This window comes from Podarcis muralis, chromosome 16 (assembly GCF_964188315.1).
Source record: "Podarcis muralis chromosome 16, rPodMur119.hap1.1, whole genome shotgun sequence".
NCBI lineage: Eukaryota > Metazoa > Chordata > Lepidosauria > Squamata > Lacertidae > Podarcis > Podarcis muralis.
In genome coordinates, this window is record NC_135670.1 from 28,411,200 (window position 1) to 28,428,824 (window position 17,625).

Below are 17,625 nucleotides of genomic sequence, written 5' to 3' on the forward strand. Positions count from 1 at the left end.
AACTTAGCAACCCCCAGCCATTTCCTTCCTTCTTTGCGTTTTACTTCTCTGCACAAGGTAGGCGACGGAATAGGCGTGTTTCCCTCCTGGCCGGCTTGGCCAGGAGCAGTGCTGAGGCTCCCCGCAGCATCCTCTGGCCCTTTCCCCTCCTTTACCCCGGAGGTGTGGCTTCGCCCACCCTCAGACTGACGAGGTGTGGTGCTGGGGCCCCCAGCAGCATCCTCTGGTCCCTTCCCCTCTTCCCCACTAGAGGTGTGGCTTTCCCCGCTGCAGGAAAAGGAACTGCTTCGCAAGATTTTCGAAGCCTCCCTGTATCCAAACGGCCCCTCTGCCTCCCGATGGCAGTCCCCTGACAAGTAAGGAACACCCACTGTGCGTAGGCTCTCTCTTTTTATCTGCACCCCTAAGCGCTCTCTTCAGTCCCTCTCCTAACTCTGCCCATCTGAACTCTGGGATGCATGTCCTCTTTTCTCTGTTCTATCACAGGCCTAAAGCCTTGTCTCTAATAACATCTCACACTACATTCTAAAGCAATCTTCCTATATCAGAGGTCTCTCTGCTCTCTGGTCATATTATTTGCTCCTCAACTCATGAAAGGAGAGTGGGGAGCTTTCCACAAGAGTGCTTCAGAGAAAATTTCCCTCTAGTCCACAGCAACAAACAAGCTGCCTGTGAGGAACTCACAACCAAGAAGAACGGTCGGTAGCCCTCTCCTGCTAGCGTTCTCTCAGCACACTGTATTCAGGACTGGAGGCAAGATATACCGTATTTACTCGAGTCTAATGCACCATCGAATCTGATGCGCATCTCAATTTTCAGAACCTTGAAACCAAAAAAAGTATTTGCTGGCGAATGCAAACGCGACATTGAATCTCATGCGCACCTTAATTTTTGCAAGGTAATTTCGCCAAAAAAAGGTAAGCATTAGATTCAAGTAAATACGGGAGTCATCATGGCTTAGTAGCCATATCCTCCAGAAACTTGCCCAATCCCCTTTTAAAGCCATCTTGTGGAAGAGAATTCCAAAGGATAAGTATGCACTGCGTGAAGTAGTCCTTTAGTTTGTTTGTCTGAAATGAATTCTCCCGAATACACAATTTAATCGGATGAACTCAGGTTGTATTATGAGAGATCACCAATGTGGTATTAAAGTAGCAAACCCGAGAGGGCAGTAAAAACAGAATTAAAGACTGAATCACCATCACCATCATCATCATCCCACCCTTCTTCCCAGGGCAGCAAACAAACATAAAAAGTTAACACAATTTAAGATAAAACAAACATATTGAAAAACAAGGGTGACACAGCAAAAAGTCTAAACAGACATTTAAAATACCACCACTCAGTTTGGTACTGTGGGTGTTTTACCTTCAGAAAGTTCTTCACCCGTTCTGGATTATAACAATTGCTTTCTCGGCAGATTCTTTCTACCTCTTTGATTTGGCCAGTCTTGCAAGCTGCCTGGATATACTTAAAGTGGACATCTGGGTCTTGACTGAAGTTCACAATAGAGCCCAGAAAATAAAACAGCCCTAGAGAGACAGGTTTAAGTGGTTGGGGGGGTGTCCACATTGGGGTGGAGGGGAAGAGAGAAAAGAAAGGCACCTCTACAAGCATCAAATATAAACAGCTTCAACAAGGCATGGTTCAAAAAACCACAGTGTTTGAAGACAAAGGACTGGTAGCCCAACAAATTATGATCCAATAGCCAGTAATGAAAATGGCCTTAATCCATGCTTTAAAATTAGGAAGCCTTTTCAGCATTGCATTCCTAACTCAGACGTATAAACAATTCACTTGATTAAATTCTTTTAGCAACTTCTAGAAATAAGTACTGGTTTTCTTATTTCCTCCCCTCATTCTAGCATCTTTAATAGTACTCCTTCCATGATTGGTTACATTTCCATTTCTTACAAATCCTGCAAAAAAATCAATCAATTAATACACTAGTCAGGTCAGGAATAACTCTTTGCAGCCAATGACCATTACAATATGGGGAGATAATCAGTCCAATAAGACAGGGCTAAACCCTGTGAATACAGAATTTAATATATTTATTTAGTTCAAGACTACCCATAACATTCCTCACTAATATGATTTTAAAATGCCTCTTTTATCTTTTTTGCAGCAATGCAAATAAAGCTACCCTATACAGTGGTGCCCCGCAAGACGAATGCCTCGCAAGACGGAAAACCCGCTAGACGAAAGGGTTTTCCGTTTTTGAGTTGCTTCACAAGACGATTTTCCCTATGGGCTTGCTTCGCAAGACGAAAACGTCTTGCGAGTCTTGCGATTTTTTTTCGCGCCCCCCCTTTTCTAAGCCGCTAATAGCCTTTTAGCTGCTAAGCCTTTAATAGCCGCTAAGCTGCTAAACCGCTAATAGTGCTAATCCGCTAATAGGGTTGCTTCCCAAGATGAAAAAACCGCTAGACGAAGAGACTCGCGGAACGGATTATTTTCGACTTGCGAGGCACCACTGTATCTTAAAACTATCTGTTTGGCCTTCCAGGAAAGTCTGAAAGGGAAGTATGAACTTAGCCCTTGGTAAATTATATAAAATACAGTATAAGATACAGTGTACAACATCTTCAATTTGGCCTGCTCTACATACATAAAAATGTGACTTTACTGATCTATTAGAAAACCTACTAGCTAAATATTCAGTAAAAGATTTGCTAGCCATTATTTCAGGCAAATATTTTAAGAATTAGAAACTACCTTTTAAGACAGGACTCGTAGCTTGCAGCTTGCAAACTGCCTACTAGAGCCCCATCCCTTTTAATATTAGAATTACCAATGCAGACATGACTTTAGGCAGCACTGTAATAGTTACAGTGAAAAATCTGCTGGGTAAAAAAATATTATTTTTACTACCTCTAAACTATACCAATTTACTTATACGCATGCCTATTTTGCACAATGTATTTTACTTCTTGCTCTTCTCCATTAGTAGATTTCCAGTGCCTTGCACTCAACCTCAGGCATGGTTTTAGCTTTGACAACATTGCTAGGCACTGCTACCCTCTCACAGGGGCCAGAACGTGTAAAAAAAATGCATTCTTGCATTCTGTTGTTTTCAGTGCTTCTATAAAAACAGCCTCCCACCTCCATTATCTGACATTCCGCAGTCCTCGGTAAAACAAGTTCAAGGGGAGCGAGCACTATTCTCTGCTTCCGAGGCTTACCTTCGTAACTTTTAAAGGATTCAAACAGCTCCACAAGAGACTGGGTGCCCAGCTGCTCGTGGTATTTAGACGCCACTTGCACACAGAGCTGTAGGTTTTGTCGGATGTTGGCGGACAGCATAGCACGTAGGCACTCAACAGAATCTTCAACTGATAGAGAGCCAAAGAAGTTCACAAGCCACTAAGGAAAGAAGAACCAAGTAATTCAAGCAGGTTCACACCATGGCATGAATAGTTACTGTATTGTGAGTTTCAATTACCGTATTTTTTGCTCTATAAGACTCACTTTTTTCCCTCCTAAAAAGTAAGGGAAAATGTGTGTGCGTCTTATGGAGTGAATGCAGGCTGCACAGCTATCACAGAAGCCAGAACAGCAAGAGGGGTCGCTGCTTTTGCTGTGCAGCGATCTCTCTTGCTGTTCTGGCTTCTGAGATTCAGAATATTTTTTTTCTTGTTTTCCTCCTCCAAAAACTAGGTGCGTCTTGTGGTCTGGTGCGTCTTATAGAGCGAAAAATACGGTATCTACCAATCTAAGGGAAGCACAAAGGTGTATTAAAGCACTGAGGTCCATTATCATGTTTTGGTTGTTTCAGGAGAGCCAAGGTAGGCACGGAGGGCAGGGGAGAGGCCTTCTTTTGCTCCCTTCGTTTTATCCTCACAACCACCCTGTAGAGTGCATTCAGGAGAGTGTGTAGCCCCAAGTCATCAGCAAGCTTTATAGCCAACTAAGGATTTGAACCTGGGTCTCCCCAGTCCTGACCCAGCATATAAGCATTATACCACCCTGGCTTGTCTAGAAGCAGAAAATCACTGGAAGCAAAAGGGGGTGGTCTGAACGGACTGTAGGAAAGGAAGCAACCAACTAACCAAAGAACACAAAGGAGAACAGTGCAGAAGGGAGCATGAACCCTAACTGGTTAAGTGTGCATATATGTTCGGCTGCACATTATCTTACCTCCGGGTTCAAAAGATGGGTATGAACAACAGCTCGCTTGATGTCGTAAAGATCAGTGTAGTGCTCCAATGCTCTCTGTAACAAGCCTGCCTTTTCACAAAGTTGGGCAATGTGGGCACGGTCATAATGTGTGAACATCTGGTTTCCCAGGATAGCATCTGCAACCTAGGGATTAACAACAGTGCAAGTCAATTTATAAAAAGAGGAATAGGGGACTTAGTGCTCTTAAAATCCTTGTAGGTGATCTTCTACATGAAATATATGGGTAGACCAGTGTTTCCCAACCGGTGTTCCGCGGCACACTAGTGTGCCGCCGGATGTTGCCTAGTGTGCCGTGGGAAGGAGGCGGGCGAGTCGGGCTAATCCTCCGACGAGCTCCACCTCCAGACCCATTGCTCAAATCCTTTAACCCAGGAGGGCGGGGAGGGGGGGGGAGAAAGAGAAAAAAGAAAGGGTGGGAAAAAAGAAGGGGAAGAGAAAATATTTTTTTAAAAAAAGGAAAGAGAGGGAAAAAAGCGAGGGATGGAGGAAGGGGAATAAACAGAAGGGGAGGACAATGAAGAGGGGCGGGGCTTGGCAGGCAGCAGATAACTGGGGAGGGGGGCGCGGCTGGCGGCGGCTCAAGGCAGGAAGGGAGGAGCTGCCTCGCGGAGAGTCTTGGGCTGCAGAGATTTCCCGTTCAGGAGCGCGGGAGGCCACGCCGTGGATGGGAATCTCCTCCTCCTCTTCCTCCTCCTCCTCCAGGAGAGAGGGTGGTCCGCCTCACCGAGTCGGGCCTGCTCAAGCGTGGGAGCCTATAGTTAGAGCTCAGCTCCTTTTCTTGCCTTCCCCGCCCCCCCACGGAGCACATTTTCCTCGCCCCCCCAACCCCCGCATGTAGAATAGAAGCCCTCCAGCCTCCACGGTGCACAAACTCTCCCCTCTGCAACGAAGCGCTTTGTTGCATATCTTTGGTGAGGTTTTTAGGCAGTCTTGGTGCACCTTAAATCAGCGCTAATTGCGCCTGGACGCAGTATTTACTTCCGAGTAGGCCCCCTTCTCCCCCCCCCCCGGTAGCACCTGACGTTGCTATTCGTATCATCAGGTTTGTTTGTTGATAATTTAATTGTTTTAAAAGCATCATGCTAAAGAGCTCTCTCCCACCCCCAGACCCTTGGGCAAAACAGAAACACACACATACACAAACACAGAGATTGAGCCCTGCAGGTTTTATGAAATGAATGGATTCTGAATGCCTGTTTCAGTGGCTTGTCCGCCTTAGGCTGCTGGGCCAGACACCTGTTACACGGTGCAGTCCGTAAGCTGTGAGCGCTGCTACCTGCCGCCGAGACCACGTAACGACAGTCTTGAAAGACCTACATTGGCTCCCAGTACCTTTCCGAGCACAATTCAAAGTGTTGGTGCTGACCTTTAAAGCCCTAAGCGGTTTCGGTCCAGTATACCTGAAGTAGCGTCTCCGCCACCATCGTTCAGCCCAGACACTGAGATCCAGTGCCAAGGGCCTTCTGGCAATTCCCTCACTGTGAAAAGTGAGGTTACAGGGAACCAGGCAGAGGGCCTTCTCGGTAGTGGCGCCCGCCCTGTGGAATGCCCTCCCATCAGACATCAAAGAGATAACCATTACCTTCTATGCTGTTACTATTTTTTTATTTTTTTTTACATAAGTAAAAAGTGACCTTTCCCCATCTGGCATGGTGGTGTGCCTCGAGATTTTTTTCATGAAACAAGTGTGCCTTTGCCCAAAAAAGGTTGGGAAACACTGGGGTAGACAGAGCCGTCCTTGGCAAAATAACAACTGCCTCCCTCAAGAAGGAATGAGAAAGGGAGGCTTCAAACAACAGCACCACAATACCCATCCAGCCCAGGAGAGTTTACCTGTGGAGCATGAATGAGGTTCATCTCAAGCAGACGAGTCTGGAGGTGGCCTTCGGCCGGACGGTTATTTTTCAAGGCATCCAACAAAAAGGAGGTACACTGCTGAATCAAACTGTTCTCCATGAATACATCAACAATCTACAGTGTAGGAATCAAACAAATGACCATCAGACACGTAAACCGTTGCCCAAGTGTGCTACAAAACTTATCTTTAATTCACCAAATACAGACTTCAAGCTCCCAACGTTTCCAAACCACAACATAAGAACATAGCTGAATTCAATGTTTCCAAAAAATATTATTTATTCCACTTCATGTTCAGGTGCCCATCACATATCAAGCATGTTTAACCTTGTTTCTCTTCTGAAAAACTATAGCATAGTTTTCAAAATCAGTTTTACCCAGTTCTTTATGTCTGCACAGTGGTACCTCAGGTTACATAGGCTTCAGGTTACATAGGCTTCAGGTTACAGACTCCGCTAACCCAGAAATAGTGCTTTAGGTTAAGAACTTTGCTTCAGGATAAGAACAGAAATCGGGCTCCAGCAGCGAGGCGGCAGCAGGAGGCCACATTAGCAAAAGTGGTGCTTCAGGTTAAGAACAGTTTCAGGTTAAGAATGGACCTCTGGAACGAATTAAGTACTTAACCCGAGGTACCACTGTAGTTCTTGCCTAAACGGAGTTGGTCGAAACAGAAGGAGTTGGTCTCTTACATGCAAATTTGAGTTGTCACTGCCCATAGCTACTAAGGTATAATTCCTTACACTTTTGATAATTCCTTACACTGCTTTGAAACCTATAGCTAGCAACTTTTGCAATTAGGTAAATTGATTAGTTTTCCAGAATTGCAAGACCATGAGAAAAACTGTAGACATTTAAACAAGATGGGTATTCATTTAGCTGTATTAGGACTTGAGGGGCATTTTATTCCAGCTTTATCTTCTAGAATTGCAACAGACCAAGCTAGTGCTTACCTGATTGATGTTGGCTAGTGGCTCTTCATCCTGTACCAACATCTGAGCAAACTGAAGACCCTGATCTGGGCTGACCCTCATCACACTCCTCAATAAGAAAATCCAATCCGGAGTATAACCAACCTAAAAGGTCAAATTTCAAGATGTTAAGTAAGTTTTTCTTTAACACAATATATTCCTGCATTTTGCTAATATATTCCAAAAGCAACTGGGCCTTAGCAAATTACACATAGCTAAACCCAACCTCACATCTCAAGTCAGGTTTTTACTTGCTTCATATGACATTAGGGCAAGAAATTGATCAGCCCATTATTCAACGTACAGATTCGACTGTTACAATTGGGTTGCTGTACAACTGATGTACAACTGATATAAGATACAGGTTCTCATTTGTTGGAAGGGGACCAGTCCAAAGGGACTGTTGTTGTCGATTCAACTTCACAATGACTTCAGTAGCTGCTAAGCTCTTCCAAACGCCATTCAATACCTAGCTTTTATCCTTTATACAGTTTGGGATCTGGAATCACCCACTTCTATTTGTCCAAAATATTAATATCGCCTTTTGGGTACGCCAAATTTAAGGGTATCAGGCACATTACAGCCAGGGAAAAACACCTTCATTTGTGAAAACTCATCCATGGAATGCACTCCCCAGGGAGGCTCACCCAATACAGAATCTTATGTTTTTACAACACTGGGCTTCATGTCTTTTGATCAGTTTTAAATCCTACAGATTATATTATTTTAATATTAACTGAAACCCACCCTGGGAGTTCTGAAATAGAAAGGTGGGGTTTCTTAACATTTTAAATTAATGAAATTGCCAGAGATTAGCAAGACAACCATGTTAATGTGCACACCCCATCTTAGTTCAGTCCTTTAAATTGAAAGATATCAAAGAGCCTATAGAATTTAGGGTTTCATTCACCCGCAGGAAAAGCCCTGAGGTACTGAAGCTGATTTTTGCCATTTTTGTCCACAGAATAGTCTAATGAATGCTCCAAAGACCACATGACTTATGCAATTGAAACTTTACCAGGTGGGGCGGTTGCATATCACACTTCAGATATCCCGGAATGTTCCGAGGTTTATTCTTATCTCGGTAAAGATAAAATTTAACTGTGCGTTCAAAAAGCTTCTGGCTTGCAAAGGTGTGCATTACACAATCACATACTTTTCAGAGGGGGGGGGGAAAGATAGTTACCTTTTTGGCATAAAGAACTATTTTCTGGAATTGACCAGTTTCTGCAAAACACTGAATTACTTTGTTTGGTACATTCGCACGGAGATAAACACTGAGGGCAAGGGTTGGGTCAGCAGCCTTCACCAAGTCTCCTAGCTCCTCAGAGCATTCCAGCTGAAACAGAAACAACATTTCAGAATCAACACAGATCCAAGTGTTAAGCTGCAATTTGTTTGCTGGCATCGAACGTAAGACTGCAATAGAACCAGCATTTCAAAGCTATTAACACCACACCCAGCTCAGCAAACGCTGCCACCCACCCCTGCTTATGGCAAGCAAATGTAGTTGCTACTCTTTGAAGATATAGGGTATGCCTGTCTGGATCTCAGTGATTTACCTCACTGTTTAGGAAGAAAACTCTCTGGGAATTATAGAAGTGTAGCCCAAAACTCTTTTTCAAATTAATATTTTAGTGGTGTCTTTGTTTACATCAACACAACAGAGCGAACTAAAATAAAACCGGGAAGGGGGTCAGAGGAGTGGCTCAGTGCTCAGAGTTTTGCTCATTTTCAATTTAAATGGATATCATAAAATACCTTGACAAGTATTAAATTTTGGCAATCTACAGTATGTACCTAGCTCATGTATGGTCCATTGGTGGATTTCTTGGGACTATATTTTCCCAGTACTGAAAAATGGTGTATTTGGGCATGCCTAATCCATTTTCACTGCTCTAGGGTAAGCGTCTACACAACAGGGAGATTTCCCATCAAGGTCATTTTGCCTGAAGTTAGAGCAAAAAGCCAGCAGACCTCTCAGTTGGATGTAGGTGGGTAATCAACAAAACGCACTGTTGTCACTAACAAGCCTTTATACTGCTTGGGTAAGCGTGCCTAAATAGGAACGCTAGTTAATTTCAGCACAGGCAACAGAACGACGACTGTTTAAAGCAGACCACAGCATAATAAATTTTTGAAGAGGTCCCCTGTTTTACCTTGTCTTCTTTTAGCCATTTTTCTAAAAGCTGCTTGCGGCCTTGCTGAAGAACAGGACGGCAGAGTTCCAGGGACTCAAATTTATTGAGCTGACCTTGATCGAGGAGGATCCCGAAGTACTGGAGCAAGGGAGAGGCCTGCCCAGGCTGGGCTGGTACACTCTGGAACTTTCGGATGGTATCACTTGTGCGCAAGATTCCCTGAACATTGAAACATGATTCTATTAAAAAGTCTCCCTTAAGGGAAAATCCAAGGCAGAGGGAGCTTGCTAGCTGAGAATTCCCAAGACCAGGGTGGATTGGATTTAAACCAAATCAATTTAAATCACTAGTCAGTAAGACTTGATTTAAATCTTTTTTTTACAGAAAGACTCATTCTTGCTGGTATAATCTTAATATTTACAAACAAATGAAGGTTTCATTTTTGGAATAATACATTTTCAGAGTAGCTTTCTACCGTTATATCAAAAATTACTGATTTGGTTATAATATTAGAAATACATAGACAGATAATTATGAAATTATGGTGAGGTTTAATAAATTAAATGTTTATATTTTAACTAAAAAAGTAAGATTTATAGCATAGGTGTTTGTTAACTGATGTTTGTTAACTGATGTGGTTAAACAATGTTTTTTATAAAAAAAAACCTTAGACTGAGTTTTAGCACACATGAAAAAACTTAAAACAAATCCTTATTTCCTGATGAATAGCCTTTGGACTATAATGTAACTTAAATAGAAAACTATCTTTAGAAAGATTTCTTCCTTCAAAAGCATTTTATTTTAAAAATCCGATTTAAATTTTAAAAAATCTGATTTAAATGAAAAACATCCAGGGGTTGTTTTTTTAAAAAATAAATCATTGACTTTTATCCACTCTGCCCAACACCAACGTAAAAATGCTGCTAGATCTAGGTCTGTCATCACATTTTCCACAAGTGAAGAATCAGGACAATAGCCTTCTCCTAACCAACTCCTGACAGTGACTCCATGATTACCTGATTTAGGGCTGCAATCCTAAGCAAGAATTCAATGGGACAACCAGTTCATAGCTCTGGTCAACAATACCCACCATGGATTTTACATATACTTATTATGGTAAGGAGGGGACGCGGGTGGCGCTGTGGGTAAAAGCCTCAGCGCCTAGGGCTTGCCGATTGAAAGGTCGGCGGTTCGAATCCCCGCGGCGGGGTGCGCTCCCGTTGTTCGGTCCCAGCGCCTGCCAACCTAGCAGTTCGAAAGCACCCCCGGGTGCAAGTAGATAAATAGGGACCGCTTTCTAGCGGGAAGGTAAACGGCGTTTCCGTGTGCGGCTCTGGCTCGCCAGAGCAGTGATGTCATGCTGGCCACGTGACCCGGAAGTGTCTCCGGACAGCGCTGGCCCTCGGCCTCTTGAGTGAGATGGGCGCACAACCCCAGAGTCTGTCAAGACTGGCCCGTACGGGCAGGGGTACCTTTACCTTTATTATGGTAAGGTAAACTGCTGCACCTCACTTACGTCATGTGCATTCATTTCAATGGGTCAACTCTGATTACAACTTAGTTTAATGCTGCCCTATCTTTATAATCGTATTTGTCTCCCTCGCGGAAGACAGAACCAATGCTCTCGTACAACTTGGGATTGCCTGTTGCTTCAAACAAAGGTTAAAGGCTACAAAATTTGTTTGGAGTGCACCCCCGAACCCCTCAGCCAAAAAATAATTTTTAAAAAGATGCTTACCTTTGGTGCAGATGCCGCCACTTTAGCCGCTTCTGCATAATTTCCCTGTGCAAAAAGTGTATTAAATTTCCTGGCAAAGAGTTCTTCCGCCCCAGCTAAGTTACTCCTGATCGCCATGCGCAGACCCAAATCAGGATTCTGGAGAACATTGGTGGCGTAATTTACAATGTTATCTTCCTCCACACAAACAGAGAGTACCTGTAAGAGAAAGAGAGTCAGTGAGTGCACAGTAAAGTCTAAAAAAAGGACAAGGCACACTCTACTATATAAAAGGAGCACGACAGATCTGGAGGAAAAGTGGCAAACATTCAAAAATTTCACTTTATAATATTATAAATAAGACTAGGTACCACCAGGCCACAGGTGGCCTGGTGGACGCAGGTGGCGCTGTGGTCTAAACCACTGAGTCACTTGGGCTTGCCGATCAGAAGGTCGGCGGTTCGAATCCCCGCAACGGGGTGAGCTCCCGTTGCTCGGTCCCAGCTCCTGCCAATCTAGCAGTTCGAAAGCATGCCAAAAAGTGCAAGTAGATAAGTAGGTACCACTCCGGCGGGAAGGTAAACGGTGTTTCCGTGGGCTGCTCTGGTTTTGGTGCTCTGTTGCACCAGAAGCAGCTTAGTCATGCTGGCCACATGACCCGGAAAAACTGTCTGCGGACAAATGCTGGCTCCCTCAGCCTGTAAAGCGAGATGAGCGCCACAACCCCCAAGCCGTCTGTGAGTGGACTTAACTGTCAGGCATCCTTTACCTTTTTTTACCACCAGGCCAACTGCTACCAGTTAGATACAGGATACAATACTGTTCACCGCTGAAGTTCTACTTTAAAATTCTCTCCCCCCCTTTTTTTTTTTACAAAGCCTTCCTTACTGACTGCTCAGTTGTCATTTCAACATCTTTACTGCTTATGTTAGAACTTCTGCTGGAGAAATCTATTCTATGTCCTCTTATCTGTGTTTCATGCAGTGTTTTATTCAGTGATCATAGAGGAACTACCACGTTAATCTCAAGAGTTATTTGATTTGTTAACAACAAGAGAGGTTAGCATACGTGTGCATGCATTGACACCTCCAATGCGGGCTGTAATCTGGATCATTAGAGAATGCATGCTTGGGAACGTGAGGTCTCACTTCAGGACATTAAACGGCATCTCTTTCACCGTTTGGAACCAATGAGCTGAAATCCCTAAGCGTCAGTGCAGAGCCCAGCAAAGTGGTGACTTAAGGAAAGCCGCCACCTGGATCTGATAAAGCAGTCAGGATTCAGAGCCTAAATGACAGCATTACAGTAAGCAGACACTGAAGTGATGGATAATCTACAGCTGAGAAGTTTCACGCATCATTCTTCTTGTTGTTTAGTCGTGTCCGACTCTTCATGACCCCATGGACCAGAGCACGCCAGGCACTCGTCTTCCACTGCCTCCCACAGTTTGGTCAAACTCATGCTGGTAGCTTCAAGAACACTGTCCAACCATCTCGTCCTCTGTCGTCCCCTTCTCCTTGTGCCCTCAACCTTTCCCAACATCAGGGTCTTTTCCAGGGAGTCTTCTCTTCTCACGAGGTGGCCAAAGTATTGGAGCCTCAGCTTCAGGATCTGTCCTTCCAGTGAGCACTCAGGCCTGATTTCCTTTGTCGTGGCGAAGGGGCCTGAATAACTCAGAGAAGCTATGAACCATGCCGTGCAGGGCCACCCAAGATGGACAGGTCATAGTGGAGAGTTTTGACTAAACGTGATCCACCTAGAGCAGGAACCGGCAAGCCACTCCAGTATCCCTGCCAAGAAAACTTCATGGACAAAAACAATAGGCATCATTCTTACCTGTCCTTTTTTATTTACACCAATAATTCCTGAGGTAGGTTCATGAGGTGCAGTTACAAAGATAGTGTCTGCACTAATACGGTTCATGTAGATGCACACTCCAGATTCCAAGTCGTACATATGAATATATCCATATTTTGTGATCAGATAGATAACACCATGCTTTGTTCCAATCTACCAAATATACAAGAAAGAGACAAGGTTAAACAGGACAGTTCAGAAGTTATTCACTAGTTCATGGGTAGGCAAACTAAGGCCCGGGGGCCGGATTCAACCCAATCACCTTCTAAATCAACATGTTTTTACATGAGTAGAATGTGTCCTTTTATTTAACATGCATCTCTGGGTTATTTGTGGGGAATAGGGATTCGTTCATCCCCCACCCAAAAAAAATATAGTCCAGCCCCCCACAAGGTCTGAGGGACAGTGGACTGATCCCCTACGGAAAAAGTTTGCTGACCTCTGCACTAGTTAACTTAAGCTTCTTCCTAGCACAGCAGCAAAAACTCAATTTATTGTGCAAGTGGATTATTTCATACTTGTTAACAGCTACGGCTATTTTTTAGACTGGGGAGCTGAGCATTTATGTCACTACAAGTCAATCACTAGTTCAGCTGTGAAACTGAAGCACTTAAGACCTTGGGCAAGCCGCTATGGCTGCAAGAAGATCAGATCCAGATTTCAGTTTCAAGGAAGTTCCACTCTAGGTGCAACTCTAAGGGCTTGTGTATATTCAGCAATTTTGAACAGCGGGCCTCCACCCCTCCTCCACCATTCTGTCATAAACAGATTAGGCTAAGCTGCCTTTAAGTTTAAGACTGACTTGCTTTATAGGACTACAGTATCCAATCCAGCCTAGTTACATGCTTGTTTGGATCCTGGTCTAGCAGTGCTATAAACTCAGACAAATTGCATTAAACATTGGCCTCGCTCAATTCTGTATCATTTAAACCAACTGTACACACTGATATGGTAATTTGGAGAGTTGTATTCAATTGTGTCTGGATACAGCTCCAGCTGACAGCTGCCTAAGAGTTACCAACTGGCATTGCCATCAGAGTGGGAGTAAACAGCATCCTTGCACCTGTTCATCATGCCTGGATACAGCTCCATTCAAGAGCCCCTGCTATGTATAGGACACTGAATGATCTTGAATACACACATACAATTAATCTTTTGCAAGGCACCTTGGGAGGGCTTCACCCTGAAAGGCAGCATGTAAGCGTTTGGAACAAAGTTCATATTTTTCTGACACAACAGTTGTTTATGGGCTAAAAAGGGCATGCAATACTACCGCTGCACTTGATATGCTTCGGCCATGCCACCGGAAGTCTTAAACACACTCCTCAATTCATTACCTGCATTGCCACTGGGAAATCCGTTTGAGCCTCTGGAGGGAAAAAGACATCAACAGCTTTCTTGACAAAGGGCTGGTTTCCAGCAGCAGGTTGACCCACTTCAATTATATGCAGCTGGGGAAACACCACAGGGTTATAAATCAATTGTTTAGTTGAAAGGAGAAAAGCTCACTCAAATCAGGTGTTCCTCAGAATGGAAAACTGCTAAAAATAATGGTATGGATTTTTCTTAAGCGTTCTCCATTCTTCACAAAGTTTAAATGTTCTATAGCAGGGATGTCCGACATGTCGATCACAACCTACCGGTCGATCGCGGGGTGTCCCTGGTCGATCCTGGTCCCAACTGAGGGCCCCCACAAAAAGCTCATCCTTCCCCCCCCCAAAAAAAAGCTCAACAACTCTAGTCAATCCAATGGGAAGATCACTGCTAGGTTTTTTTATAGTGGGAGTAGATCGCAGTCTCTTGGAAGTTGGATGTGCCTGTTCTATAGTATTGGCTCTACAGCCCAAATTAAGGCTATGTTGACTGGCACTTTGAGACTGCAATTCAAAATGGTCTATTTTGGTGAGACACCTTAAAGCAGAAAAACATGTTGCACACCAGAAGGTTTGGACTACAACTCCCATCAGCCTCAGCCAGCATTGCCAATGGCCAAGGATCATGAGTCCAGCAACAACTGGATGGCACCACGTTGACTACTCATGCCTTAAAGAGAGGTGCAGTATCAACATCAAGTGTTCCATCCTAAACCCTGAAGCGCAGCTAAGATCTCTTGATTTTTCACAAGGACTTGCACAGACTACACTGGTGCAAGCTCTTACTACAGAGGGGTTGAGGAACTTCATTTAAATGGTTTATCGTCTTGGATCTTATGCCCCAAAGCAGCTGTAAGCAACAAAGACAATGATCAAGTATAAAAGGCTTTTACCTTGCCTCCTGCAGGGCTTCGCACAGCAAAACAGAAGAGGGTGGAAGGCTTGGCATTGCCTTCTATTTTGAATTCTGCAAAGGCTGCTGCATGTCCCTCTATTGGCTGGGAAACTTTTCGATCCACTGAGTACAGCTGCATGGCACCAACCACACGATTTTGCTAATGGAGCAAGCATCACAGTCGTTAAATGTGCAGCAAGCACTTAAGAGCCTGAAGTGTCAAGATCCTTAATCCATTTAGAGCCTCTTATCCTGCGCCTCCCATCAAGAGATTCCAACCACTAATTCAACAGAACATAATCATCCCCATGTCACAGCTTTCAAGTTCACTGTATGTTCAGTAGTTCTGCTTTCCAGCTCAGCTGTCACAAAAATGTTTTGGCTTCTGGTCTCCCAATTTCTACAGTCCACAAGCTTCAATGCATGCTTTTGTACCCTCTGCACTCCATAGCTTTCCTTACCTGGGCAGAGATTCCTATCAGGAGCAGCCACTTCTGATTTTCATCGGTTCTGTAATTGATGATTTGGCAGCCTGCAAGACTGGCGTGCCTGTCAAACATCTTTTGGGGGAGAGAGTCTCCTTCCATACTCCAGTGATAAACTGCAGTCTCTGTCACTAAGGCAACGGTATTCACAGAAATCCATTTCCAGAAGATCACTTCCTCTGCCATCGTGTGTGCTTTCATTTTGCTTTTCATCTCAATGTTAAAGATCTGGAGTGTTTTCCCCGCTGGCATACAAGACAGAAAGACAAAGAGAATCATAGCCCTCCAAAAATGTTAAGCAATAGCTATCCCTACTCCAACACAATCTTTTTTGTAGAAAGACGTTTGGAAATATCCAAAGTCAAAGGCCTCAGCTACACATGCAGCAGAATGAGGTGCTTAAAAAACTGGGCAGCACAATGTCAGACAGCAGTTGGGAGGAAACCATATTTTTGTAAGCTCTCCTACCTTTAGCTGAAGTGGCACAGTTCATTTTACCACTTTGTAGCACCGCATGTGTGGATCCAGCATAATTTAGAACATTGCAAGTAGAGGATGAAGGATCATTGACACCAAACTCTGACAATAAGGAAGTAGAAATTTACCCAATCCCATATATTTCAGTGCCTGTAAGAGGCAGTGATGACTACCAACTTGGATGGCTTTTAAAGAGGATTAGACAAATCCACATAGAATGACAATAACAATGGCTACTAGCCACAGGGGCTGTTTTACCTCCACTGTCGGAGGCAGCATGCCTCTGAATACTAGTTGCTGGAAACTGAAGGAGGGAAAACAGCTGTTGTGCTCAGGCCCTGCTTTTGGACATGGCATAGGCATCATGCTGGCCACCTGTGAGAACAGGGTGCTGGACCAGATGGGCCACTGGCCTGATGCAGCAGGTTCTTATGTTCAGTCTGGCCATAAGTTTATCAAGTGCTTATTTTTTTAGCGCTAAGCCTTGTGCTAACTTGTTTAGAATTCAAGGAAAGTGTAGGATCCCCATGTAGAACGCAGAACGTATCTGGTAATATCTGCACTTCACTTCCAGTCTTTCAAGACAAAGCCTCGTTAGGAAAGTTGGGTGAGAGAGAAAGTAGGTAGGAATATTGAAGTTTATGGTATAGTGGCAAATGAGAAAGCCAGGAGATGAACTCTTCAAACATTCTCCTTCAACATTTTGCCTCAAAATCCCAAGTTTCTTTGGGGCAAAATCCCCCCTCTCAAAAGTAAAGGTATATTTCAGAATGGGCAGCATATTAAAAAAGACATTTTTCAATACTGCTCAAAACAGGATCCTTATTCTTAGGGTGCCAACTGTCCTACTTTTCAACCCATCGTCATTATTGAGTAACACACCAGTGTGAACCTAACTGGCTTAACACCATAAACAATGCTGTTATGTGCAATTTTCTGTTCCTTGAGAAGGGTAGCATTGTGTCATCTGTAAGACATTAGAAACCCAGCAGGTAAGGCAACCAAAAACGGAAATATGACCTTTCTTCAAAAGGAGGACAAGAACTCACTGCATTTCCTAAAGATGCAACCCTTGACTCTAGGCTTCCAAGGAAGCAGAAGTCAATATTTAATAGATAGGATTTTGAGAAGCAGACATTAAGCAACGCTATTCCCATCAGATGAAGGTCTGCTTGGTGGGGGGGTTAATTGCTTAATATCTGTTTTCTTAAAAGCATAACCTAAAAGGTATTTGAAAACTGGCTTGTTCTACAGTTTACTGCTGTCGTAAGCTAAAAATCTCCAGAAGCTTTTGAGTCTTGCGTTACTGACAAATGTACAATGTCACTGAAAGTTACTAACCAGATCCTTGATCTTTCTTTTTTAAAAAAATCAACTTTCAGGGTGCACAGTGTTATTGGTGGGCGTCAAGCAGTATGACACTATTGGCACTAGAGTAGATCAGTGTCCAGTAGTCCAAGCAGAGAATTCTCAATTGGATATCTCCTCATATATTACCTGGAAGCATCTGTGTCAAGAGTAAGGAGATTTGCGTGTATCACACAAACACAAAATTCCTTCCCCCAAATTGCCGTTTCTTAGCAGATCTAGAATGTTATTGAGATTAGCAAACAGTAACGATTCCCAGACAGAACCAAGACTGATTGGTAGCTACTACTTTCCTCCAAAGGCTA

At 43.8% G+C, this 17,625-nt stretch overlaps 1 protein-coding gene across 6 annotated transcripts in view; it reads right to left on the reverse strand.

Moving 5' to 3' along the window:
* Positions 1–17,625, reverse strand: part of LOC114587041 (clathrin heavy chain 1-like) — a 63,371-nt gene that overhangs the window by 28,090 nt on the left and 17,656 nt on the right. For all 6 annotated transcript variants that reach the window (XM_077920852.1, XM_077920855.1, XM_028710950.2 and 3 more), the window contains exons 3-14: positions 15,452–15,720; positions 14,989–15,150; positions 14,060–14,173; positions 12,702–12,875; positions 10,887–11,084; positions 9,167–9,367; positions 8,194–8,346; positions 6,990–7,112; positions 6,016–6,153; positions 4,141–4,305; positions 3,186–3,366; positions 1,369–1,532 (exon numbers count right to left, since the gene is read on the reverse strand). In XM_077920852.1, coding sequence (XP_077776978.1) covers positions 1,369–1,532; positions 3,186–3,366; positions 4,141–4,305; positions 6,016–6,153; positions 6,990–7,112; positions 8,194–8,346; positions 9,167–9,367; positions 10,887–11,084; positions 12,702–12,875; positions 14,060–14,173; positions 14,989–15,150; positions 15,452–15,720 — 2,042 coding nt within the window. The remainder of the gene's footprint in view (positions 1–1,368; positions 1,533–3,185; positions 3,367–4,140; positions 4,306–6,015; positions 6,154–6,989; positions 7,113–8,193; positions 8,347–9,166; positions 9,368–10,886; positions 11,085–12,701; positions 12,876–14,059; positions 14,174–14,988; positions 15,151–15,451; positions 15,721–17,625) is intronic.